Source organism: Gracilinanus agilis, chromosome 4 (assembly GCF_016433145.1).
Source record: "Gracilinanus agilis isolate LMUSP501 chromosome 4, AgileGrace, whole genome shotgun sequence".
Classification (NCBI taxonomy): Eukaryota; Metazoa; Chordata; class Mammalia; order Didelphimorphia; family Didelphidae; genus Gracilinanus; species Gracilinanus agilis.
Genome location: NC_058133.1, coordinates 295,422,845 through 295,449,502, shown reverse-complemented (window position 1 = coordinate 295,449,502; position 26,658 = coordinate 295,422,845). Strand labels below are relative to the sequence as shown.

General features: G+C 38.5%; 1 protein-coding gene across 1 annotated transcript in view; it reads right to left on the bottom strand.

The window, feature by feature from the left end:
• Positions 1-26,658, bottom strand: part of PRIM2 (DNA primase subunit 2) — a 409,712-nt gene that overhangs the window by 374,527 nt on the left and 8,527 nt on the right. Inside the window, exons 4-5 of the mRNA XM_044675355.1 lie at positions 25,236-25,315; positions 17,870-17,990 (exon numbers count right to left, since the gene is read on the bottom strand). Coding sequence (XP_044531290.1) covers positions 17,870-17,990; positions 25,236-25,315 — 201 coding nt within the window. The remainder of the gene's footprint in view (positions 1-17,869; positions 17,991-25,235; positions 25,316-26,658) is intronic.

Below are 26,658 nucleotides of genomic sequence, written 5' to 3'. Positions count from 1 at the left end.
GGACGCAGCAGAGACGGGACACCATCTCTGCACCCATACTACCGAGGTTACAGATCCATCCAAATCACATTCCACGTATCCTCCTCAAAACACAAAACTCTTCATCGGAGCATCCTGCAGAGAACAAGGTGAGGTTTAAGTGTGGAGATGTGGAAATGGATCCAACCTGGATGGAGGCAGGGAGGAGGAGATGAAGGAGAGAGGAGGCCGGGAAGGGGGGACACAGGGAGGAAACAGAGAGAGGCCACGGCGAGGAGGGCTCCTGCTGGGGGGCAGGAGGGGGGCAGCTCTGCGTGACTCCCATTCGATGCTACCCACCTCCTGCCAAAGAAAGAAGGGAGGGACCTCAGAAGCTTAGACTCAGTTATTTGCAGTTAAAATACAAACTGATTTCAGGAGGGATGGAACAGCAACAGCTGGAGGATCAATGAAGTCTTACTAGCAGAGGTGCTTGAATGAGGCCCACCCAGCCCAGAAAACACTAGTGTCGAAACAGCTTCCCCATCCCCTATCACGCTAAAAGGGTCACTAGAAGCGGATCTTAAGGGAACGAGCCAAGAGGTGAGCTCTAAGATCTTAGAGAAACAGAATTGCCCTGGGAACATGGAGTGCAAACCCAATACAGGCCCTTCCACAGAAGCAAGCAATTCTATTTCCATTTCTATTCCAAGATTATTAAAATAAGAACCTTGCCTTTCTGGAACCCTGGTGCCCAGGTTTTAGGATCTAGTCTTAGCTGAAGACCCACGTGCATCAGATACAGCTTGAGTGTCCAAAATCCTTAGTGAGCAAGGAAGGACGATTTTGGATTGACTGAGGCAGGGTGGGCCACCTACTGACTTAGAAAACCATAAATTAACATGTTTTATTGTATTTTCATTCATCTATTTATTTATTTAATATTGACCAATTACATGTTGATCTGGTCTGAGACCCACTCAGGAGTTTTGTGGGCCTCAAGTTAGACATATCTGGATTAAGCAGTGTCATTACTGGAAGAGGATAGTCTATAGCAGTGTTGGCAAACCTTTTCAAGTTCAAGTGCCCCGAGGACAAATTCAAGCTTTCTGTGAGCCCCCCTAATACTCGAGAGAATGGAGAGAGGAAATGCTTGTTTGGGGCAGTTGGACAGAGGGATAGAGCATGCAAAAAAATGTCCTCAGGCACTCGGAAGAGGGGGAACAGGGCAATTCTTGAGTGCCAGCTCTGCATGTGTGCCAATACTTCGTCAATACTGGGCTATAGTAAGGGAACTAGAAGGACTCTAAGGTTCCAATAAATGTGTAGTAAACCATCTGAGGGCTCAACAGATAAGAGTGCCAGGTGTGATCCTGGGAAAGTCATATAACCTCTGTTTACCTCAATTTCCTCAAATGTAAAATGGGAATAATAATACCTACCACCTTAGCCTGGCACACAGTAAACACTATATAAATATTAGCTATTGTTATTTTTTTTACCATCAGAGGATGCAGGATCCAGCAAAATATAAGGCTAAGCATCAAACAGAATACAAGATCATGGTGCTACTGGTGTACAAGAACAAATTCCACTATTTGAAAGCCCTCTAGGGCTGAAAGGAAACATTCTTAATTGAGCTTTTTAAGAGAATGTCAAATGACAGACTGCCCAACAGAGAGCCCTGCCCTTTACCACTCAAAAAATCTGAAGGATATGCTTGTCTGGCTAGACAACAATATGAAACATCAAAAGAAAGAGCAAGAGGGAAACTCACAAGCACTGCCCTGGGGGTGGGGGTTGTTGGAGGGGGTAGCAAAGGAAAGATAACTAGGTCTGGAATCCATGCAGTCCGAAGCTAGGAGGTACAGATAGGAGGTATAGATAGGACTCCCTGTCCTAGAAATAAAGAGAATGATGGCACAGGTTAGGTTTTTCAGCATGAAACCTCAGGTAAAGGCCCAGTTCTGAATTCAGGATAAAAAAATGGGAAACCATGGATAGGCAATAAGGAATGGGGAAAGAGTTGCTAGGGATCAAACAGAAGCCCTGGGAACCCAATTAGGACCATGTTTTCAATGTGAGGGTCCGGGCTATTTGCTTCATCAGTGCAAGCAATATCACTTCCATAGGGTTCAGAGATCTATCTAAGGCTGGATTTGAACTCACAAGGATGAGTCTTCCTGACTCCAGGCCTAGATCTCAATCCACCACACCACCTGACTGTCCCAGGTTTTGTGTCTTAAAAAACATATGTTTGAGGAACAGTGGAAAGACCAAGAAGATAATTAGCTATCACTAGCTCCAGCTCAGTGTATCCAGTACACAACATCTCAGCTAGGAGTAGCTTTCAATTCTGGAGCTAAGAAAAGAGTTATTGGAAAAGTGGAAATGCAACAAGATCCAATGGAGCCTCCAAGATCCAAAATCAACAAGAAATTTAGGAGGTGTCTGAGAGAAAACAAATGAACATGAAAAGTTGATAGCCATTTGAATCAGATGAAACATGAAAAACCTGATAATCTTACCATAAGATCATGGATTTTGAGTTGGAGGACACTTCAAGAGAATACCTACTGAAAACCTCTTGTTTTGCCAGCAAGGAAACTGAGGCTCAGAGAAATCAGGTAACTTCAGCTAATACATGTTTGAGGCAAGATTTCAACCCAGGTCTTCCTGAATGCATCCTTCACTCTATGCACTTTGAACTCCTCAAATGATGGCTAAGGTCCCTTCTAATTCTAAGATTCATTCACAGAATCACGATATCAGAAGGAACCTACAGAACAATTCAGAATAGTGCTTTCAGGAAAAGTCTCTGAAAGCATTCTAATTTCCATTCTTGTCAAGACCTGCCAAGCAATTCAGTCACCTGCAGCATATCATCTTGGTAGCAGGTTTACTGTTAATGTTTTAATCTCCTAAATTAATGTAAAACTCAATACTACACACCTGTGTTTACACAGTCTCTTTTGACAGGCCCTGTCATCTTAAATGTCAGCGGTTATTTCATTTCACTTAAGTGCTATTTAAGGACTAGTTAGATTCATGTTGGGGAAATTTTACACGTAGATTTAGTAGCATATTTTGCAGCTTATTCGTTCTTAAGATAAATTCTGGTTTATGGTTCTCTAAAGGAAGAGAAGGTCTTGACTCTTATCTTTTGTCAGGATTCTTCTCCGTCCTGCCTCCTAAATTCATAAACCATTTTTAAGATGGGATTAATTAATGACTTAAATAATTTAATTCATGTAATAATATAAATAATTATATTATATATATTTGTACACATAAACATATATAATATATAATTATATAATTGTGTAAATAAATATAAATTTATAATTTTAATTTATAATAATAAAATCATTTAATTGGATCAGCCTAACCCTGCCTCCAAATCATGCCTAAGAGCTCAATGCTATCCTCTAAAGTTAGAAAAGAATGACTTCAAGTTCAAGGACAGTCCTGTAGGTTGTGATCTTAATTAGTAGCTATCCAGTACAATAGACCTAGAATAGAATTATGCCTGAGTTCCAGCCCAGCCTCAGACATTTCCTGGCTGTCCAATGGGCTCAGGAAGGACAAAGCCACCCCTGTGTCTTTGATAAGAAAATCTCAAATAGGATCATGAAGAGTTGGAGGTAACCTCTGACTTCCTCAGTTTCCTCATCTGCAAATCCAGGATAATAGAGCACCTCCCTCCCAGAGTGGAGATAATAAACTCTAACACACTTTGCTGGCTGTGAAGTGTAATTTAAGTGCTTCCTGTTGCTATTATCCCTGTCCCTACCACAGCTTCAACTGGGTTATGTGAATCACGGGCTCCAGCCAAGAGATTGTGCCTCCCTGTCCTTGATCTTCATTTTGATTCCAAGGCTTCAGGCCATGGTTTTCTCCCTCCTCCCCCCCAAAAAGTGTCAATGGTTACCAGCCCATGCGTGAAAGAGCTAGAAGGCGCCTCAGAGCTCATGATCAGACTCTTATGAATTAAGGTACAGTCTCTGGAGACCTTTAAGCTTACCATAACCATCCCAGGTCAGAGAGCATAAAGTCTGAAGAAATGGTTTTCACTTTAGGCCTTGCAAAGTCTCCTTTCACCCAGGAAGAGCCCCATCTTGACGACTTTTAAGACGCTGANGTCAATACTGGGCTATAGTAAGGGAACTAGAAGGACTCTAAGGTTCCAATAAATGTGTAGTAAACCATCTGAGGGCTCAACAGATAAGAGTGCCAGGTGTGATCCTGGGAAAGTCATATAACCTCTGTTTACCTCAATTTCCTCAAATGTAAAATGGGAATAATAATACCTACCACCTTAGCCTGGCACACAGTAAACACTATATAAATATTAGCTATTGTTATTTTTTTTACCATCAGAGGATGCAGGATCCAGCAAAATATAAGGCTAAGCATCAAACAGAATACAAGATCATGGTGCTACTGGTGTACAAGAACAAATTCCACTATTTGAAAGCCCTCTAGGGCTGAAAGGAAACATTCTTAATTGAGCTTTTTAAGAGAATGTCAAATGACAGACTGCCCAACAGAGAGCCCTGCCCTTTACCACTCAAAAAATCTGAAGGATATGCTTGTCTGGCTAGACAACAATATGAAACATCAAAAGAAAGAGCAAGAGGGAAACTCACAAGCACTGCCCTGGGGGTGGGGGTTGTTGGAGGGGGTAGCAAAGGAAAGATAACTAGGTCTGGAATCCATGCAGTCCGAAGCTAGGAGGTACAGATAGGAGGTATAGATAGGACTCCCTGTCCTAGAAATAAAGAGAATGATGGCACAGGTTAGGTTTTTCAGCATGAAACCTCAGGTAAAGGCCCAGTTCTGAATTCAGGATAAAAAAATGGGAAACCATGGATAGGCAATAAGGAATGGGGAAAGAGTTGCTAGGGATCAAACAGAAGCCCTGGGAACCCAATTAGGACCATGTTTTCAATGTGAGGGTCCGGGCTATTTGCTTCATCAGTGCAAGCAATATCACTTCCATAGGGTTCAGAGATCTATCTAAGGCTGGATTTGAACTCACAAGGATGAGTCTTCCTGACTCCAGGCCTAGATCTCAATCCACCACACCACCTGACTGTCCCAGGTTTTGTGTCTTAAAAAACATATGTTTGAGGAACAGTGGAAAGACCAAGAAGATAATTAGCTATCACTAGCTCCAGCTCAGTGTATCCAGTACACAACATCTCAGCTAGGAGTAGCTTTCAATTCTGGAGCTAAGAAAAGAGTTATTGGAAAAGTGGAAATGCAACAAGATCCAATGGAGCCTCCAAGATCCAAAATCAACAAGAAATTTAGGAGGTGTCTGAGAGAAAACAAATGAACATGAAAAGTTGATAGCCATTTGAATCAGATGAAACATGAAAAACCTGATAATCTTACCATAAGATCATGGATTTTGAGTTGGAGGACACTTCAAGAGAATACCTACTGAAAACCTCTTGTTTTGCCAGCAAGGAAACTGAGGCTCAGAGAAATCAGGTAACTTCAGCTAATACATGTTTGAGGCAAGATTTCAACCCAGGTCTTCCTGAATGCATCCTTCACTCTATGCACTTTGAACTCCTCAAATGATGGCTAAGGTCCCTTCTAATTCTAAGATTCATTCACAGAATCACGATATCAGAAGGAACCTACAGAACAATTCAGAATAGTGCTTTCAGGAAAAGTCTCTGAAAGCATTCTAATTTCCATTCTTGTCAAGACCTGCCAAGCAATTCAGTCACCTGCAGCATATCATCTTGGTAGCAGGTTTACTGTTAATGTTTTAATCTCCTAAATTAATGTAAAACTCAATACTACACACCTGTGTTTACACAGTCTCTTTTGACAGGCCCTGTCATCTTAAATGTCAGCGGTTATTTCATTTCACTTAAGTGCTATTTAAGGACTAGTTAGATTCATGTTGGGGAAATTTTACACGTAGATTTAGTAGCATATTTTGCAGCTTATTCGTTCTTAAGATAAATTCTGGTTTATGGTTCTCTAAAGGAAGAGAAGGTCTTGACTCTTATCTTTTGTCAGGATTCTTCTCCGTCCTGCCTCCTAAATTCATAAACCATTTTTAAGATGGGATTAATTAATGACTTAAATAATTTAATTCATGTAATAATATAAATAATTATATTATATATATTTGTACACATAAACATATATAATATATAATTATATAATTGTGTAAATAAATATAAATTTATAATTTTAATTTATAATAATAAAATCATTTAATTGGATCAGCCTAACCCTGCCTCCAAATCATGCCTAAGAGCTCAATGCTATCCTCTAAAGTTAGAAAAGAATGACTTCAAGTTCAAGGACAGTCCTGTAGGTTGTGATCTTAATTAGTAGCTATCCAGTACAATAGACCTAGAATAGAATTATGCCTGAGTTCCAGCCCAGCCTCAGACATTTCCTGGCTGTCCAATGGGCTCAGGAAGGACAAAGCCACCCCTGTGTCTTTGATAAGAAAATCTCAAATAGGATCATGAAGAGTTGGAGGTAACCTCTGACTTCCTCAGTTTCCTCATCTGCAAATCCAGGATAATAGAGCACCTCCCTCCCAGAGTGGAGATAATAAACTCTAACACACTTTGCTGGCTGTGAAGTGTAATTTAAGTGCTTCCTGTTGCTATTATCCCTGTCCCTACCACAGCTTCAACTGGGTTATGTGAATCACGGGCTCCAGCCAAGAGATTGTGCCTCCCTGTCCTTGATCTTCATTTTGATTCCAAGGCTTCAGGCCATGGTTTTCTCCCTCCTCCCCCCCAAAAAGTGTCAATGGTTACCAGCCCATGCGTGAAAGAGCTAGAAGGCGCCTCAGAGCTCATGATCAGACTCTTATGAATTAAGGTACAGTCTCTGGAGACCTTTAAGCTTACCATAACCATCCCAGGTCAGAGAGCATAAAGTCTGAAGAAATGGTTTTCACTTTAGGCCTTGCAAAGTCTCCTTTCACCCAGGAAGAGCCCCATCTTGACGACTTTTAAGACGCTGACTCCAAAGACCATTTGTCACGAGTTTTTGCAACAATGGTCATCAATGACCGCCCCCAAAGTAATCTGTCTTTTCATTTCCCAAGCAGAGCCCTTGGGCAAGCTTTCCCTGCAATGTGTTTGTTCAGCACCAGCACCTCACCGTTTTAGTGCTTTATAAATATTCATAAATTATTTACTGAGTGGAAATGCTGCATCCTAGACATATGGCTTCCTATCAACCTCTAGCAGCGTTACTCTGAAAAGCTCACTGGAGGAAGGAAGAACAAGGTGAGTCCCTACTAGTGGAAACCATTTGAATTCTGTACAAATGTAGCTAGAGACTGGCGGCTGGGTGGCCTGGCGAATATTGTGGGGAAGGACCAAGGAGCCACCTCCTCTGAGCCACACACAAACAAGAATGATTCCTATAATACCCTCAGATAAGCATCTCCCCAGGCTCCACTGGAAGACCTCTAGTAAATACAAATTTTAATTAAATTTAAAAGGTCTCAATCCACTACTTTCTAAGGCAGTCCATTCTTCTTTGGGAAAGTTCTAAAAAGTACTTTATCTTTGTTATATTTAATTATTTTAATTATATTACATTTAATATAATTAACTGTATGTAATAATAATAAAATAATAATCATGAAAATAAATCATGAAATTTAAAATGTGATAATAATTAATAATTTTAAATAATTTTAAAATGGTACCTACTAAGTGTAGGCCCTAGGCAAAGTGCTCTACAAGTATTATCTCAATGGATCTTCAACAATCCTAGGAAAGAGCGGCTATTATTATTCCCATTTCACATTCGAGGAAATGGAGGCAAAGAGGTTAAATGACTTGCCCAAGTTCACACAGCTAATAAGTGTCTACAGCTGACTTAAACTTGGGTCTTCTTGATTTAAGGCCCAGAGCTCCACTGTGCTATCCTAACATCAAAATTCTTTCTAAAATAAGTTCAATTTATAAAGCAGGCATAGCATCAACCCAACTGACTGCTAATAAGCTTTATTATCTTTTTTCCTCTCTTCCCAGAATTAGTCATGGATGGATACCATAACAGAGAGAGAGAAGAGCAAGGCAGGATGTCGCGGCTCACAGGCAGATGGACAGCCACCTCCTGATATAACTGAGGCATCCTGAGCAACAGGACTCTTCTGAAATATTTTTCTAACCTAAATTTGTTGTTGGCGGGTCACCCCCCAAGCTGCCAATGTAAGAGTCTCTAAAGGGAGTCAGGCAGGCACAGATGCCACATCAGCATCATTCCGAAGTCTTCCCCGTTCTTCCCCTAATTACCCAATCAGCCCCGCACCTCCCATCTGGGCCCACGTCTCCATGGTCCATCCTTAGTTTTCAGAGAGCCGAGGGCGGCATGAGGCGGAGTCCTGAGCACGAGGCGGAGTCCTGAATCAGATGTGAGTCACTCACAGAGCAGTCAGCCTCCTCTCCTCCTGAGGAGGACGCTGGCACGCTCGGTGTCTGCCCGACCGCCGAGCCCTCTCCACCTTCCGGGCCAGGAGAAAGAACCCTTCTCCTCCACCCGATCCGCCCAGGGAAGTCCTCTTGTGCTTTCACCACCAGATGTGAGGCCCGCGAGTCAGCCTAGGTTAGCCACCACCTACAGCTTCCTGGCGCCATGGGTGAGAGCCAAAGGAGGAGAAGGAGCCCCGAGGCAGGGTGGGAGAGACCTCTTTGAACACCTCCTACATCCCAGCTATCTCTCAATTCCCACGCCGAGACTCTAGCTCAGACCCCCCGTAACCCCTGCGCCCAACAGCGAGGCCACAGTCTCCTAGTTGGTCTTCCAACCTCAAGCCTCTCCTCACTCCAAGCCTTCCAACATGCACCTGCCAAAGTGGCCACAAAAGTAAAAATCAGATCATGGGGCAGCTGGTGGCTCACTGGATAGAGCCAGGTCTGGAGTCTGGAAGTCCTAGGTTCAAATCTGACCTCAGATACATCCTAGCTGGGTGACCCTAGACAAGTCGCTTAACCCTGCAACATGGAAAATGGCAGGGTGGAATTCCTGCAAGATACAAGGTCGAGCCTCACCCAGAATTCCAGGGGACCCCCCCCCGGAAAACTCTGGGTGAGGGGGCAGTTTGAAAACAGTTAAACAGTTGATTCCTGGGGGTCGAAGTGAGCAGGTCACTCTGCTTGCTGTCCCCCATTGCCTAGCCCTTACTGCTCTTCTGCCTTGGAACCAATACTGATTCTAAGATGGAAAGTAAAGGTTTAAAAAAAAAAGGGTCTGTACTAAGCTTAGGCTCAAATATAAACTTCTTGGGTTGGCAATGAAAGATCCAGCATTTACACACATCTCCTTCCCCAGCTCACTCCCATTCTTCGGTCTGGCCAGAACAGCCATCTCACTGTTCATTGAACTGGCATTCCACAACCTATATCTATGCCTTTGGCACGAACTTTCCTCCCCATCTCTACTGCTTAGAATCCTTTGCTTCCTCTAAAACCTGACTCAAATACAGATCCTCCCAGCGGCTAGTCCTCTCACCCAAAAAAAAAATCTATCTTGAGTTTATCTTGTTTTTTGCATTTAAGTATGCATACAAAAGAAATACAAGGCAATTTTCTAAACACAAATATGTGTTTTTATACATATACATACATATGTATACACACACACACACATTGTCTCTCTCAAAGAAACCTAAGTACCGTGGGGGCAGTAACTGTTTCCTTTTTGTCTCTCTATCCCCAGCACACAGCACAGTGTTACATTTTACATAAGAATGTTAAATAAAAACTTGTGGACTGCCTGGAGACGATGACCTTCCATTGACACATAAACTTCTAAAAGCCGGGATTCGTTTAGCAGAGGAATTAACGGACCCCTTGAGTCAGTGAAGGGGAGATCACAGGTTCTTAAGCTGGGATCTAAGGGATAGTTTTCAAGGAGTCTATAAATTTGGATGGAAAAAAAATTTTTTTTAAACTTTCATTAACCCCTGATGGAAATATATCAGGTTCTTTCAAGCATTTTTTTAAACTCTGACCTTATAGCATCCATTCTAAGACAGAAAAGTGGCAAGAACTAGGCAAGAGGGATGAAATGATTTGCCCAGGGCCACCCAGGTAGAAAGCCTCTGAGGTCACATCTGAATCCAAGTCCTCCCGACTCCAACCTCTAGCACTCTATCCATTAGCTGTCCCTTCTTCAAGTATTTTAAAATGTATTTTTTAAAAGTATTTTTAAAATGTTCTCAGAAGGGATCCCAACTTGCCATGACACATAAAAAAAATTAAGCATCCCTAGTTTATGGAATCAATCAGCCGGTTAATCAACAAATACTTATTAGGTGTTTGCTATATACCAGGCACTAGGCTAAGGGATTGGGAATTTAAAAAAAAAAAAAAAGACAAAAACACAACCCCTGCCCTCAAGGAATTCATAGACCAAAGGACATACAACATGAAAACAAGTATGTTGCAGAAGAGACATCTGACAGCATTTAAATAGAAGATGATGCCAGAGAAAAGGCACTGGCAGTGAGGGGGTCCTGGAAAAGCCTCTTGTGGAAATGAGGATCTGAGCAGAATGTGGAAGGCATTCAGGAAAATCAGAAGGGAGAAGTAGGAAGGGGGAAGAGCACCCCAGGAACAGGAGACGGCCAGAGAATCAGGAGAGGAAGGAAGCGGGACCAGGAACAATGAGAAGGCCAGGGTTGCCGCCTCATCGAAAAAGAGGAAAAGAAAAAAAGCTGGAAAAGCAGAAAAGGCCCAGGTTATGGAGAGCCTTAAAAGTCAGAAGATGACTCTATTTGACCCTGGAAGGAATAGGGAACCCCCCAGAGTTTACTGAGTTGGAGAGTGAGCTGGTCAGACCTGGAAGACCACCTAACACAGAGGCAGAATGCGGAATGATGCTATCTGAACCAGCCTCATCATTTTAGTTATATTTGACAATTTTTCTAACACTGAGGAAACTAGTCAAGGTCATACCTATGACTCCAATCTCAATTACAAATCTTACGTAGCCTGGGGCAGCAAGGGACCATAGAGCTGCTGGCCTGGAGTCAAGAGGACCTGGGTTCAAATCTGGTGAAATATCCTAGCTCTTTCTGTCTTAAGAATGATACTAAAACAGAAGAACTTAAATAACTAGATAGATAGATAGATAGATAGATAGATAGATAGATAGATAGATAGATAGATAGATAGATAGATGAATGAATAAATGAAGCAGAATCTTATATAGATTTAAATAAAACATTTAGGGAATTTCAATATAAAGCACAATTATTTGAGAAATTTCAGCGTAGGGGGACACTGCAAAACTTTTTAAGATATCTGACAGAAATGGAAAATGAGAGGCAACAGAGCATAGTGAACAGAGGGCTGGCCTTGGAATCAGGAAGCTCTGAATTCAAGAAACATCTCTAAAATATGGTCATATCCATATGACCATGGAAAAGTCACTTAACTTTTAAGGTCTCCACAGTTGCATATTCATTTTGTGTTTTGTTATTTTAAACTCTTACCTTCTGTCTTAGAAGCAATACCAAGTATCAATTCCAAGGCAGAAGAGTAATAAGGGCTGGACCATCAGGGTTAAATGGCTTGACCAGACTCATACAGCAAGGAAAGCTAGGAAAGGTCTGAGGCTAGTTCTGAACCCAGGTACTCCAGACTCCAGGCTTCGAGTTCTATCCACTGAGATTAACAATTAGTCTCTTATCAGTGGAAGGAATTTCCTCTCCAGAAGTTTCCCACATTAATATCAATGTATATGTTAATACATATCAATGTATATGTTAAAATATGGGCCAGAATCCAAACATAAGAAGGCAGCATCTATTGAAATAAAGCTCTTCCACAAAATAACATTAGCTACTGCATTTTTCTTCAGGTTATTTGCTTCCATATAGAAACATTTTGAGAGGTAGTCCATGCTTCCCTAAGAAGCCTTGAAGCACAATTATTTCTAAACTGAAATAAAAGTTATTTTGTGCAAAAGCAATGGCTACCCTAAAAATTATATATTTCTAGGAATAATACATTATTTTTTTCTCATGTCCTGGGAATGAAATTATAAATAGCCTCCAGGCAAAGATTTTGAATTACAGCGAGAGGGAAGTTCTTTCTCCAGCAAGCTGACAGGCATCAAAGTCCTGACCTTTCCCTAAACATCTAAATGAATGAGCATTAATACCATCTATAGCCTTGCTTATTCAACCTGTACTGTAGCATAACCAAGGAAAGTCAACGGACCAGACACAAAGATTCAAAATGGCCCTTCCTGGGAATGAATACAAATAAGATAGTCTCTACTCCATTTCCGATCCTTCTTGGCAATTTCAGAAATTAAAGTCTAGACAGTTGTGTACCAACCTATGAAAAATGCAATTTTCTGTTGCTTTATGTTTCAGACTAAGATTTATCAAGTTCAAATTCCACTATCACTGTATACAGATGCAATCAATCACGTCAGGAGATGAAATTCTGGCATAGAATAATTATACTAAAGCAGCCAGGGTCAAGAATAAAACTCAGAAGAATACCAGCCCTAATAAATGGGTCATGGGGATGACCACTACTAAATGAAATTCTGCCAGATTTAAGAATCTAAACATAAACAATTAAAGAAAAAGCTAAGTAAATGACAGAAACAGCAAAATATGGGGCGGGGGGGGGGGGGGGGGGGGAGAGAGAGGAGAAGCAACAGACTTGGAATCAGGGGAATTAGGTTAGGAGCTTGAAAACTAGCCCCAAAGAAGAAAAGAGAAAATACACCTCCCTCCCTTCTTTGCTAAGGTGGGCAGCTAAGGAATTGGAACCCTTCGGTGTACTGTCAAGATGGGTGCATAGGTTAATCACTTTAATAAACTACCTCCTCCTCCTTTTTTTTTATATTCTTATTATAATAAATGGCTCTGTGGGGTTAGGAGAGGGAGAGGAATAAATTTGGAAATTAAAGAAAGATTAAAAACAAAATATATCAATAAAAAATTTTAATGAAAAATAAGTGAAGTTGGACAAGATGGTCTCTAAAGCTTAAATCCTGTAATTCTATTATTTCTTCACACTTTCTTCAAAGATAGTAAATAAAACATAATTTGCATTAGACTTAGTCTACTAAAAGTCTCCTGTTTATTAGAAGTTCTATTTCTCAAGAGAATAATAAAAAACCAAGTGAGATTGTCTTTCTGGGAATTAAAAATTAAGATAAAATAATGTGAAAATATTTTGTGATGGGATCAACAATCAGAATTGTGACTTTGGGCGAATGACTCAACTTTCTTATCTATCAAAGAAAGGAACCGGTTTAAATGATAGCTAAAGTCCCAAATATTGTGTGATGCTCAGTAAACATCAACTAAACAGGAGATTGAAGTCTGAGGCTTACAAAAGCTCTCAAGCTTCTGCTCCCCAATAATCCCACAGATAACAGCAACACTGAACAAAGGGTTTCATAAAAGAGAGTTTTAACATCCTGTGCTGTAAACCATCTTGCCAGTTCTATTACGTGCACATTTGGAAATTTTGCCAGTCCACACTGGCTTTATCTATTACAAATATATCCATGTTCTTTTGGGAGGAAATTGTGCCTGCCATGATTTTTAATGTCTAAGAGGGTTGTACTCCAGGATGTATCAGGGCTACATCATTTGGTCATTAGTAACTTTTTTAATCCTTTCTTTCTGTCTCAGTAACCACTCTTAAGAGAAAAGGGCAAGGGGTAGGCAAACCATGTTAAATGACGTCCCCAGGGTCACGCAGCTAGGAAGTATCGGAGGCCAAATCTGGGCCCATATCAATAACTTTGTCTGGGACCTCTTGAGTCTATCAGAAGACACAATGACCAGCAGAGAACTAGTAGAGGAGGTCTCTGAGGGTTTTTTTAAGGTCAATCAGATGTCCAGGGGCAAGAGAGCTAAGTAGCAGTTAACCACTGTGGAATGTCTAAAGGAAAAACCTATCATCAGAGACATGGCCCCAGCCAGGGCAATTATTCACAAATAAAGAATCTACAGTGGCCTAAACCAGCTGTCCTTCTAGACATCTCTAAGGCCTCTTAGGCAGTCTGGTGAAGCCAATATAAATCTTGCTCAGAATAATTTGGGTTTTTTCAATGTGTAAAATAAAATAATAAATTGGATTACAAAAGAAAACAAAAGAAATCAAGTACATTAAAATGTAATTAACAAAATATTAAAATAAGTTAAGGTCAAGAACTTTTGATCTAGAGATATCCTGCTCCCTAACCCACATCCAATGATTTTGTAAATCATAAAAGAGTTGGTTTCTCTTTTCATTTGACAATTATTAAAGAAGTAGAATATTTTGTAAATAAGAAAATTGTGTTATTTTGCTCCATTAACAGCTACTCTTAAAGACTTCAAAAACCTAAATCTAAAATTCACAGCAATCAACCCCCAAACAAAGTATAAACCCCCTACATGCATTATGAAACTATCAAACCTTTTTTCCACTGTGCCTTTCTAAATTACAAAATCCTCTTCATTAAAGGCCTCAATTCCAAGGCTTGGTTGGTATCCTTGGGTTCTCAAGGCTATGGAGGGTCATGGCAAATTAAAAAGATTTTGAGAATGGGCCTAAAGATAGCCTGAACATCAATCAACTGAGTATAAGCCTAGGTTCAAGAAAATAATATGAGAATAATAGGTGATTAATTTTTTCAGCCCCACAATTCTATCATGACCAACCTAGTGAAGGAGTTATGATGTGCGTCTGTAGAAAATATGTCCACCTTTTTGAAACAGAAGCTCACTGATATTCTGAAGAAGCAAATCACATAAATAATAATATAATGGAAATATAAAATATAATAAATATAATAATTAAATAAATAAAAATTAAATTTATAGATCTATAAATATAAAATAAAATTAATAGATTTAATATATAATATATAATATAAAATATAAATAATAATAAAAGCAACCAAATACAGACACAAAGAAAATAAAACTATTAAAATGTCCTTACAGTTTCAAACTGTAGATGGCTATCCTTTAAGAAACCCTGAACCTTGTCAGAAGGCAGGATGCTGAATCGAAATCGAAAAAGGTCCATTTCTTGTTGGATGAACCAGCGCCTGAGATCCTCTCTAAGACAAAAAAGAAGAAGTACAGGTCACAAACACAAAAATCACATCTCTTAGCTATTTTCATGATAGAATATTTAAGAAGATTAACCAAACAAAAATAGGATGTTTCCAGGGAAATAACCTGTGAAAATTACATGCGTTCTTAAAAATAAAGATGATAAGTTTTACCAAATACTACAATTTTCCAGAGAGGAAAAAATATGAGATTCTTGTAGGTATTAAAAAAGTGTTGTTCTAAAATATTAAAATAAAGCATTTCTGAGAAAAAATAAAACTACTTCAAAACCTAACTTTGAGCACCCACTCATCACTTGGACTACTGAAATAACCTCCTGATTGGTCACCTTTGCTTACAGTATCTCCTGGCTCTAATCCTTCCTCCAATCAGCTGTCAAAGTGATCTTCCAAAGTTCAGGTCTTACATCTTCTCTGCCCACCCTCTATCCCCATTCAATAAAGTCCAATAGCTTCTCATTATCTCCAGGATGAAATATAAAATCCTCTGTTTGGCTTTTAAAACTCTTCATAACCTTTGCTGTCCTGTCTTCTGGGCTCCCTCCCAGACCATCTGAAACACTCTCCTTCCTCATCCTGGCTTCCTTTAAGAATCAATTAAAGTCTTACCTTCAGCAAGAAGCCTCTCCTTAATCTAATATATATCGTTTCTTCCTTCAGTCTACCCCCAATTGATCCTGTATAAATCATATTTGTACACAATGGTTTGCATGTCTCATCTGTTAAACTATGAGCTCCTGAAGAGAAGGGGTTATTTTTTTCTTTTCTGTCTCCAGCACATTAGCATCATCCCTGGCACATAGTAGGCAGTAAATAATGCTAGCTGATTTGACTTAACTAAAATGGAGTGGGGTGGAAAGGATACAGAATTCTTATTTTTTTAAATCCCTAGAAAAGTTATTTTACTAGTTACTAAAAGATTTTAATGTTTCCAGCTTTCTTATGTTGTTTGTGATATGACTAATGTTTTCAACACTGTAAGATTCTCTTTTATTTAGTTTTAGTAATTACTAAATATAAGACTGATGAACTAAATATATAATGATTAAACAATAAGACTTCAACCTAATACTCAGTATAAGATTCTTAAGTAGATGACAAGTAATATGATCAAGTTACAGTTTCTTTAGATACTTCCAAGTAAGTCAAAAGTTTTTGTTTATAGTATTAAATTTTATAAAGTCAAAATATTAAGTAGGTACAGGTGTGTCTCACTTTTTTCCCTTAAAGTTAGCATACAAAAAAAAATCCTTAATTTACAAAGCAGATAAATTGGGTAATTATTTGTACTCTGAAAGAATTGATTCATTTATAAAAATAATTCGCTAGTAGTTACTTTCAATATTAAACCACTCTAAGGCACTTAAAGTATGACTCAATTTATAAAAATTTTCACAAGAACACACAAGTTCTTCACAAGTTTCACAACAAGCAACAATTTAAATCAAGTTGTTGTAGAGTATCTGTTGATGACAAGTTCAAGACACTCAGAGCATTGATTGCCATGTGAGAAGAATCACCCAATAATTTCCCTTACATTCATTTGCACAACTTTATAGATCAACTTCCAGTCAATTTATAAATTAAAAGGAATATGAATATGTAACAGAACAACATTAGTACTGAAAATAATACAACATGGCAAATGTGGAAATGTTTCCCTTGATTGAACTTGTATAATGTGAAAGAGAATTCTTTATTATCTATCCTGAGTTAACACTAATTTAAGTACCTCTACTTAGTACCTCACTAGACTGAAGACAGGATTAACTCCCCCTAGTCTATTTTTAAATTGAATCAACAAAAGATTAAACACCCTACTTAGTTCTAGGTGAGAAGCTAGCAAGGTACTTAGAGAATTCACACCCTTAGAAATTCAATCAAATTAGGAAACTGTGAACCTTTCTGATTCAATCAGTCAGGAACCTATGAATCTTTTTGCTGAGAACTGTAATAATATATTGGACAACCATGATGAAGTCAAGATGATAGACAGTTACCTGCTTAGAATGTGGAATTAACCGAGCCTGGTAGGAGCTTGGCAGGTGCCAAGGACAGTTAAGGTTCAGGTATAAAAACCAGGATTTTGAACAGACAAGGATTTCAGATTTGAGATATTGGGTTGAGGGTGATTTGGGTAGGCCTTAGGTGAGCTTTATTCAACCATCAACCAGCAAACAACTTCAAATCTAATTCATCAGTCTCTGTTCCTGAATTTCACTATCAAGAAGAACAAGGACACCTTATTCAGCAGAGAAACCTTGATTTAGGTTGGGCCTGTCTGGCCCACCAGGCTGTCATCTATCAAACCTGATCAGCATTATTTTAAAAGATTATCAATAATATCATTAGCTTTAATTAGTCAAGGATTTCCTGATCCCTTTCTCCCAGCCATTATCTTGCTTTCCCTTCCTTAAACCTGTTAGTAATAAATCTTCTTAAACTTAAATCAGACTTGAACTTCATCAAGAATCCTAGTACTCTACTGAATCATATCCTTGGGATAATTTGAGGGAAGAGGAGCATTACATCTTGCAGAAACAAGGTTTAATACACAGTCAATCTTCAGTATTATCCAAAGGTAAAGGGCTTCAGTTGGGCATAGATAACTGTACAATTCTAACAACAGATTCGTTGCCTGGCTGGGATACTGGTAGTCATGGTATACTGTTATCTGGAGTTTGGAATTAGCAGATTCAACATATTCAGACAACATCTACTGCAGTGGGTNATAAAATATAAATAATAATAAAAGCAACCAAATACAGACACAAAGAAAATAAAACTATTAAAATGTCCTTACAGTTTCAAACTGTAGATGGCTATCCTTTAAGAAACCCTGAACCTTGTCAGAAGGCAGGATGCTGAATCGAAATCGAAAAAGGTCCATTTCTTGTTGGATGAACCAGCGCCTGAGATCCTCTCTAAGACAAAAAAGAAGAAGTACAGGTCACAAACACAAAAATCACATCTCTTAGCTATTTTCATGATAGAATATTTAAGAAGATTAACCAAACAAAAATAGGATGTTTCCAGGGAAATAACCTGTGAAAATTACATGCGTTCTTAAAAATAAAGATGATAAGTTTTACCAAATACTACAATTTTCCAGAGAGGAAAAAATATGAGATTCTTGTAGGTATTAAAAAAGTGTTGTTCTAAAATATTAAAATAAAGCATTTCTGAGAAAAAATAAAACTACTTCAAAACCTAACTTTGAGCACCCACTCATCACTTGGACTACTGAAATAACCTCCTGATTGGTCACCTTTGCTTACAGTATCTCCCGGCTCTAATCCTTCCTCCAATCAGCTGTCAAAGTGATCTTCCAAAGTTCAGGTCTTACATCTTCTCTGCCCACCCTCTATCCCCATTCAATAAAGTCCAATAGCTTCTCATTATCTCCAGGATGAAATATAAAATCCTCTGTTTGGCTTTTAAAACTCTTCATAACCTTTGCTGTCCTGTCTTCTGGGCTCCCTCCCAGACCATCTGAAACACTCTCCTTCCTCATCCTGGCTTCCTTTAAGAATCAATTAAAGTCTTACCTTCAGCAAGAAGCCTCTCCTTAATCTAATATATATCGTTTCTTCCTTCAGTCTACCCCCAATTGATCCTGTATAAATCATATTTGTACACAATGGTTTGCATGTCTCATCTGTTAAACTATGAGCTCCTGAAGAGAAGGGGTTATTTTTTTCTTTTCTGTCTCCAGCACATTAGCATCATCCCTGGCACATAGTAGGCAGTAAATAATGCTAGCTGATTTGACTTAACTAAAATGGAGTGGGGTGGAAAGGATACAGAATTCTTATTTTTTTAAATCCCTAGAAAAGTTATTTTACTAGTTACTAAAAGATTTTAATGTTTCCAGCTTTCTTATGTTGTTTGTGATATGACTAATGTTTTCAACACTGTAAGATTCTCTTTTATTTAGTTTTAGTAATTACTAAATATAAGACTGATGAACTAAATATATAATGATTAAACAATAAGACTTCAACCTAATACTCAGTATAAGATTCTTAAGTAGATGACAAGTAATATGATCAAGTTACAGTTTCTTTAGATACTTCCAAGTAAGTCAAAAGTTTTTGTTTATAGTATTAAATTTTATAAAGTCAAAATATTAAGTAGGTACAGGTGTGTCTCACTTTTTTCCCTTAAAGTTAGCATACAAAAAAAAAATCCTTAATTTACAAAGCAGATAAATTGGGTAATTATTTGTACTCTGAAAGAATTGATTCATTTATAAAAATAATTCGCTAGTAGTTACTTTCAATATTAAACCACTCTAAGGCACTTAAAGTATGACTCAATTTATAAAAATTTTCACAAGAACACACAAGTTCTTCACAAGTTTCACAACAAGCAACAATTTAAATCAAGTTGTTGTAGAGTATCTGTTGATGACAAGTTCAAGACACTCAGAGCATTGATTGCCATGTGAGAAGAATCACCCAATAATTTCCCTTACATTCATTTGCACAACTTTATAGATCAACTTCCAGTCAATTTATAAATTAAAAGGAATATGAATATGTAACAGAACAACATTAGTACTGAAAATAATACAACATGGCAAATGTGGAAATGTTTCCCTTGATTGAACTTGTATAATGTGAAAGAGAATTCTTTATTATCTATCCTGAGTTAACACTAATTTAAGTACCTCTACTTAGTACCTCACTAGACTGAAGACAGGATTAACTCCCCCTAGTCTATTTTTAAATTGAATCAACAAAAGATTAAACACCCTACTTAGTTCTAGGTGAGAAGCTAGCAAGGTACTTAGAGAATTCACACCCTTAGAAATTCAATCAAATTAGGAAACTGTGAACCTTTCTGATTCAATCAGTCAGGAACCTATGAATCTTTTTGCTGAGAACTGTAATAATATATTGGACAACCATGATGAAGTCAAGATGATAGACAGTTACCTGCTTAGAATGTGGAATTAACCGAGCCTGGTAGGAGCTTGGCAGGTGCCAAGGACAGTTAAGGTTCAGGTATAAAAACCAGGATTTTGAACAGACAAGGATTTCAGATTTGAGATATTGGGTTGAGGGTGATTTGGGTAGGCCTTAGGTGAGCTTTATTCAACCATCAACCAGCAAACAACTTCAAATCTAATTCATCAGTCTCTGTTCCTGAATTTCACTATCAAGAAGAACAAGGACACCTTATTCAGCAGAGAAACCTTGATTTAGGTTGGGCCTGTCTGGCCCACCAGGCTGTCATCTATCAAACCTGATCAGCATTATTTTAAAAGATTATCAATAATATCATTAGCTTTAATTAGTCAAGGATTTCCTGATCCCTTTCTCCCAGCCATTATCTTGCTTTCCCTTCCTTAAACCTGTTAGTAATAAATCTTCTTAAACTTAAATCAGACTTGAACTTCATCAAGAATCCTAGTACTCTACTGAATCATATCCTTGGGATAATTTGAGGGAAGAGGAGCATTACATCTTGCAGAAACAAGGTTTAATACACAGTCAATCTTCAGTATTATCCAAAGGTAAAGGGCTTCAGTTGGGCATAGATAACTGTACAATTCTAACAACAGATTCGTTGCCTGGCTGGGATACTGGTAGTCATGGTATACTGTTATCTGGAGTTTGGAATTAGCAGATTCAACATATTCAGACAACATCTACTGCAGTGGGTGATCCTATCATATTTTAAATGTCTCACATAGGATTTAACATGTACCATTAATCCTGCTCCAGATCCATATTACAAACTTGGTATAACAGAACTTAACCTTCAGAAGGTGAGAAGTGATCCAACAGATACTGCCCCCTTGGCAGTGCTAGACAATTTGGAAACTGTGATTGGCCCCTGTGCAGAGGGGAAGGCACAAGAAGTCACCATAAAAGCAAGCCTCAAACTCCTTCAGGGCAAGATTGTCTTTGAGAAGATAGTCCAAAGAGATTGTCTTCTAGAGATATGTAATGCAGAGATGCAATCAAGGCATTTACCCTGGAAAAAGCTAACTGTAGAATTTCTGGCAGTTAGCCAGCCTTAGAACTCTGACAAAGGGCAGTTGGTCCCAGAAACTTGTGAAGAGCGGAGGGGTGAACTGGGCTCTGCCTTCGGGCTGAAACCTTGCCTTGAATCTGTGCTTTTGTCTTTGGACATTTGGAGCTTAGCTAACTTCTCTGGACCTTCCCTGATCTTCCCTATATCATTCCTGTATTACCTTCCTGATTTTCCTGTGGGCTTTGGGAGAAGGGTGGATTTTTGGATTGTAGCAATTAGACTTTGAGGATTTAGTTCCCCATAGACAAGCAGGGCTTACCCTTGAAACAAACTACCCCCTGTTTTATTGTTTTAGTACTCCCTAACCTCAAGGGCAGCCAAACTTCTCTGACTGAGAGAGAGCAGGCTCTCTCTCAGTCCAAGCCATTCCTGTGACCCTCCCCCTCCTTGAGCTTCTCCCTAGAGGCTGTTAGGGAAACCCTGAACTCCTCTCTCCTTTATAATCAGCCCTGAAACTTTAATAAACCCCATGTTACCTAATCAAACCCTTTGCTAAATCATTGGCTCCACGATGAGTGAGGGTTGAAGGAGGGAAGGAATAATTCTCTTTATTTCCTGAGGGAAGCTAGGAGCGTCCATCTTGGAAGGAAGCAGTTGTCTCTATACTTCCTCCTGGAAATCCTTCAGTTTCACTAACAGGGAGGAGCCTTGGGACTCCTTCTTTGTGGACTTGAGAAACTGACTAGAAAGCCCTCTAGTCAGATTCAAACCACTTCTGCCTGGCCCTAACCTTTGTGTCTGTGGAAATACCATTTTCCCTGGAAGACTCCAGCCTTCCTTCCCCAGTAACCTCTGTCTTTAGTCTGAGTGTCTCCCTGTTGCAGCTGCCTCCCCTAATTACATCATCTCCCTTACCATTCATTATACTACCTTGTCCTCTATTTCCCTAAACTTAGCCATTCCTTTACATCTCTCCTTACCACCTCAATCCACTATTGCACCCTCCTTTCCCACCAAAGGACCAAAACCCCCTATTACAATTTTCTTTATTCACCTTTTTATTACAGATAGTCTTAAGATAGTCTTCAAGGGAGTTTCCCTAGAGACTACGGCTTGAATCATGGGCTCAGAGCTCAGCTTCTACTACTTAGACTCTGACTCTTGGCCTACTTTGTCGGGTAAGTAAAAGGCTAACCCCTTTCCTAGCTTCTGGAGACACTAGCTTCCATCTTGGAGGAGGGCATGTGGTTACTCACTATCAGCTTTCCTGGTTGAGAGCTAATTAATCTCTACCTGAATAAAGCAAACCCAGAGAAAACATTTAGGTTGATAAGAGAGATAACTTCTCTACCCCCTCACATTTCTATTCTTTATTATTTCCTCTCTATTTGTAAATAAATTTCTGACTCAAGATATAGTAAATATTGGCAACCACATAATTTCATATAATCATTGTCCAACCATTAATTTTAACCTTTACAAAAATATATATCACATTGCTTGCCTTCTCAAGGATAGGGGAAGGAAAAGAAGGGGAGGAGTGAATTTGGAACTCAAAATTAAAAACAAAAGTTTAAAGACAATCATACTAACTTTTCCCCCTCTAGGTGGCACTATTGACTTACTAGAGAGCAAGTTTTATTCTCTGATACAATCTATAAAAACCTCCATACTTGGGCCTATCTGAGCATTATTACAAGAAAACTACTAACCAGTAAACACTAACATATTTCCCTTAAAACAAGGGGAAAGTTCATATTACATTTGAATGATAAGGTTTTCCTTAGTATTTTTCTCAAGTATGCCAGGTTCTTTCTGTGGGAAAAAACTGTTATCAAAACCCTCCTACACTTTACAATTTTTCCAATTTTTATTCTTGACCCAATATAAACCAAGAATAGATTGCACAGCAAATAGTGATATAAATTAATTTAATTGTGCTAATAAAATCAGCCTCATCCACTTTACTATATCACAATTCAGTGAGTTAAATTCTCAATCAACAAGTATTTATCATCTCTATTTAGCATCATGTTTCACCCCTTCTCTTGCCTCCTCCCTAATTCTCATCTCTATCTTAGCTATCTCAAAGTAGCTATGACCTATCCTCATCTTCTCTCTACCCTGGCACCACCCTGAACTAAACCTCTCAAATATACCAGCATGCCATACTTCATGTTTCAAGAGGATACAAAGAATTTAAAGTTATATATTAATTAATTATATTCATATAAATTAAATTATATATAATTACATAACATATAAGATATATAAATATAAATAATATAAATTAAAGAATTTAAAAATAAGTATTTCTATTTCAGAAATTAATTAATGATAAATAATTATGAATCACTAATATTAGCATAATTTTGTTTAAAAAATGGGTAAGCATAGCAATGCCCAAAATGGAAGGGTTTTGCATGACAATAAAAAAGTTTTTTAAAAAGAAACAAAAATGGGCAAGCAGATCACCAAGAGAAGCCACCCAGAGACAGCAGCACTATCCCTATTCCTATAGTATAAAAAGCACTGGTTTTGTAATCAGAGGACCTGGGTTCAAATTCTGCCTCTGATACTTATTAATTGAATCACTTTGGGCAAATTCAATAATTTCCCTAGACCTCAGGTAAAATTTCCTCATCTGTAATAGAAAAAGAAGGGCAGCTAGGTGGTGCTGTGGATAGAACACCAAGCCTACACTTACTAGCTAAGTGACTCTGGGCAACATCATTTAACCCTTCCTGCCTCAACTGTCAAATGAGCTGGAGAGAAAAGCGACAAACCTCTCCAGTATCTTTACCAAGAAAACTCCAAATGGGATCATGAGTCAGATATGACTAAAACAATTTCACCACCATGACAACAAAAAGAAAGATTTGGCCAAGACGATGTCTGAGGGTCCCTCCAGCCTTAGATCTACGATCCTGCCATTGAAGTTCTAGTCTCACCCAGTTCTATCACTAAATAGCTCTGTAACCTTGAACAAACCATTTAATCTTTACGGACTTCAATTTCCTTAGTAATTAAAAAAGAAATGAGAGGCTTGGACAAGATGCACTCTCAAGTCCCTTTCTACTCAAATTCTCTTATTTCTATATTTCTGAACTCAAAGTAAGGGTAGTCACCAAAAGTCCAAAATTCTGAATCATTTCAAAATTGTGTGATATTGTTTAGAAAAGTGCTCTAATTGTGATTTTAGCTAAATTTTATCTCCTGTTGTTGCTTAATATTAAGTGTTGGTCAACAAGGGATGCCACTGGAATATTAGAAAAATTTGAGGAAAATAGTTTTGTTGGTCAAAATTAAAATTTCATGGAGTTAGACTGTTCTCTTTTTCTCTCCAAGCATTTACCAAAAAAAAAAAAAAAAAAAAAAAAAGAAAATTGCTCTCATAACTTAAGAACAGCACCTTTCCAAAGCATCATGCCATCACTGCACAGTCTTTCCTGTTATCATGCTGGAGTAGAATTGCATGCAGTGCTAGCCCTGGAGGAGAGGAGCAGCTCACGCTCGGTGGATGCTGGTTCCTCCTCGGGACCAGTTTGTCATGGATTCTCAGAGCCAGTCATGGCCTCGACAGACAACTGGGGCTACCGAACTAGATCCATTTTCAGTCTGTGGCATGAATGCCCCTCTAGACTGTTTAACCAGTGAGTAATACAGAAATAGGTATTGAGTGATAATTCATATATAACCCAGTGGATTTGGTTGTCAGCTCTGGGAGGGGGTTAGGGAAAGAATAAGAATCACATTACCATGGGGGGCAGCTGGGTAGCTCAGTGGATTGAGAGCCAGACCTAGAGACGGGAGGTCCTAGGTTCAAACCTGGCCTCAGCCACTTCCCAGCTGTGTGACTCTGGGCAAGTCACTTGACCCCCATGGCCCACCCTTACCAATCTTCCACCTATGAGACAATACACCGAAGTACAAGGATTTAAAAAAAAAAAAAAAGAAATCCATAAAAAGAATCACATTGCCATGGAAAAATACTTAAATAAAAAATTCAAAAGAAAAAAACTAAAATAATAAAATAATTTTAAAAATGGACTGTTTAATCAGGCCCTAGGAAATTCTTTACACAGTATAGCATTTCAGCTCTCCGAACACCAACCCAAGATTTCATCTCCTGTAGGAAAACCACAGAAACCCACCCACCAGAAATATCAGCAGTGCATACTTACGACTGGCAATAAGCAAGACGCAAAATGAAATGAGATATGTGATCCTTCCTTCGTGCATCAAATTCACCTTCTGAACTTTCCTACAAAGCAATAACAAGCATCAGAGTTAATCAGAAAAAAGAGTTTGACACATAAAAAAATTATGACATGAAAAATATACAAGAAGGGTACAAACAAAAAGTTCATTGCTGATTTTTGGTTAGAAGAACATCTGAACAGATGGATATGTTAGGCACCATCGTTGGCCTAAGGAAGAAGAACAACTAAAAGACATGAAATCTATAGGAGAGATGACAAATGGTGCAGCTGGCAAGAGCTAAGAATGCAGAGAGCGAGGAAGCATAGTGTTGTCAGATGATAGAAGGATTTGAACACAACACTAAGAAGTCTGAACATTATTTGGGGGAAATCCTGAGCTACCTAAAGATTTTGAATGAAGAGGGGACAAAGAGACTTAGCCAGCCAAAGTATGAAAGATGGCTTGTTGATAGGGAAGAGAATAGAGGTGGAAAAACCAATCAATGGAAACACTAGGAATAAAGAAAAGGGAACAAATGCAAAAAGATATCAAAGAGACAGAATTAATAGGACTTAATAACTAATTGGATATGGGAGAGAAGAATCAAAATTAATATCAGGCTTTGTGAACATGAATAGAAAAGTTTAACAAATGTGTCCCCATAATTGTAACCAAAAAAAAAGAACTTTCCAAAAGAAAATCTCAATAAAAGAATTTAGAAGAAAAAAATTTTTAAGTTATACTGAAATAAATATGTCAATAATAACCTAACAGCTGATATAAACAGTTAATGGTATCCCTGTTAATGATGGCTATTCAGTGATAATGGATAACACAGGTTTATATCTCTACTGCTTTATCAATCAACATTGATTTAATAGGCGAAACATTTCACTAGGTACAAGCAGGGGTAAGGACATAAAAAGATGAAACAATCTCTACATTCTAATGGAGGAGAAAAATACACGTATAAGAATGACATAATAAACACAAAGGATAAATACAAAATAGTTCAATAAAAGGTAGTTTGTGCATAAGGGCACTAGCTATTGTGGAGGGATAGGGAAAGCCTTTGTAGAGCAGAAGATCCTTGAGATGCATCTTGAAGAAAAAGAGGATTCCAGGAGGCAGAGAAAAGAAGGAAGTCCATCTTCAGTGTGGGAGATAGTCAGAACAAAAGTACAGAAATGAAAGAATGTGTGAAGAACAGAAAAAAATGAGGAGCAGCCAGGGAGCTCATATAATAAATAAATAAATAAATAAAGTTTATTGAAAGAAAGAGAGAAAGAAGGAGAAAGAAAGAGAAAGGGAGAGAAAGAAAGAGAGAGAAGGGGGAGGGAGGAAGGGAGGGAGAGAGAGAGAGAGAGAGAGAGAGAGAGAGAGAGAGAGAGAGAGAGAGAGAGA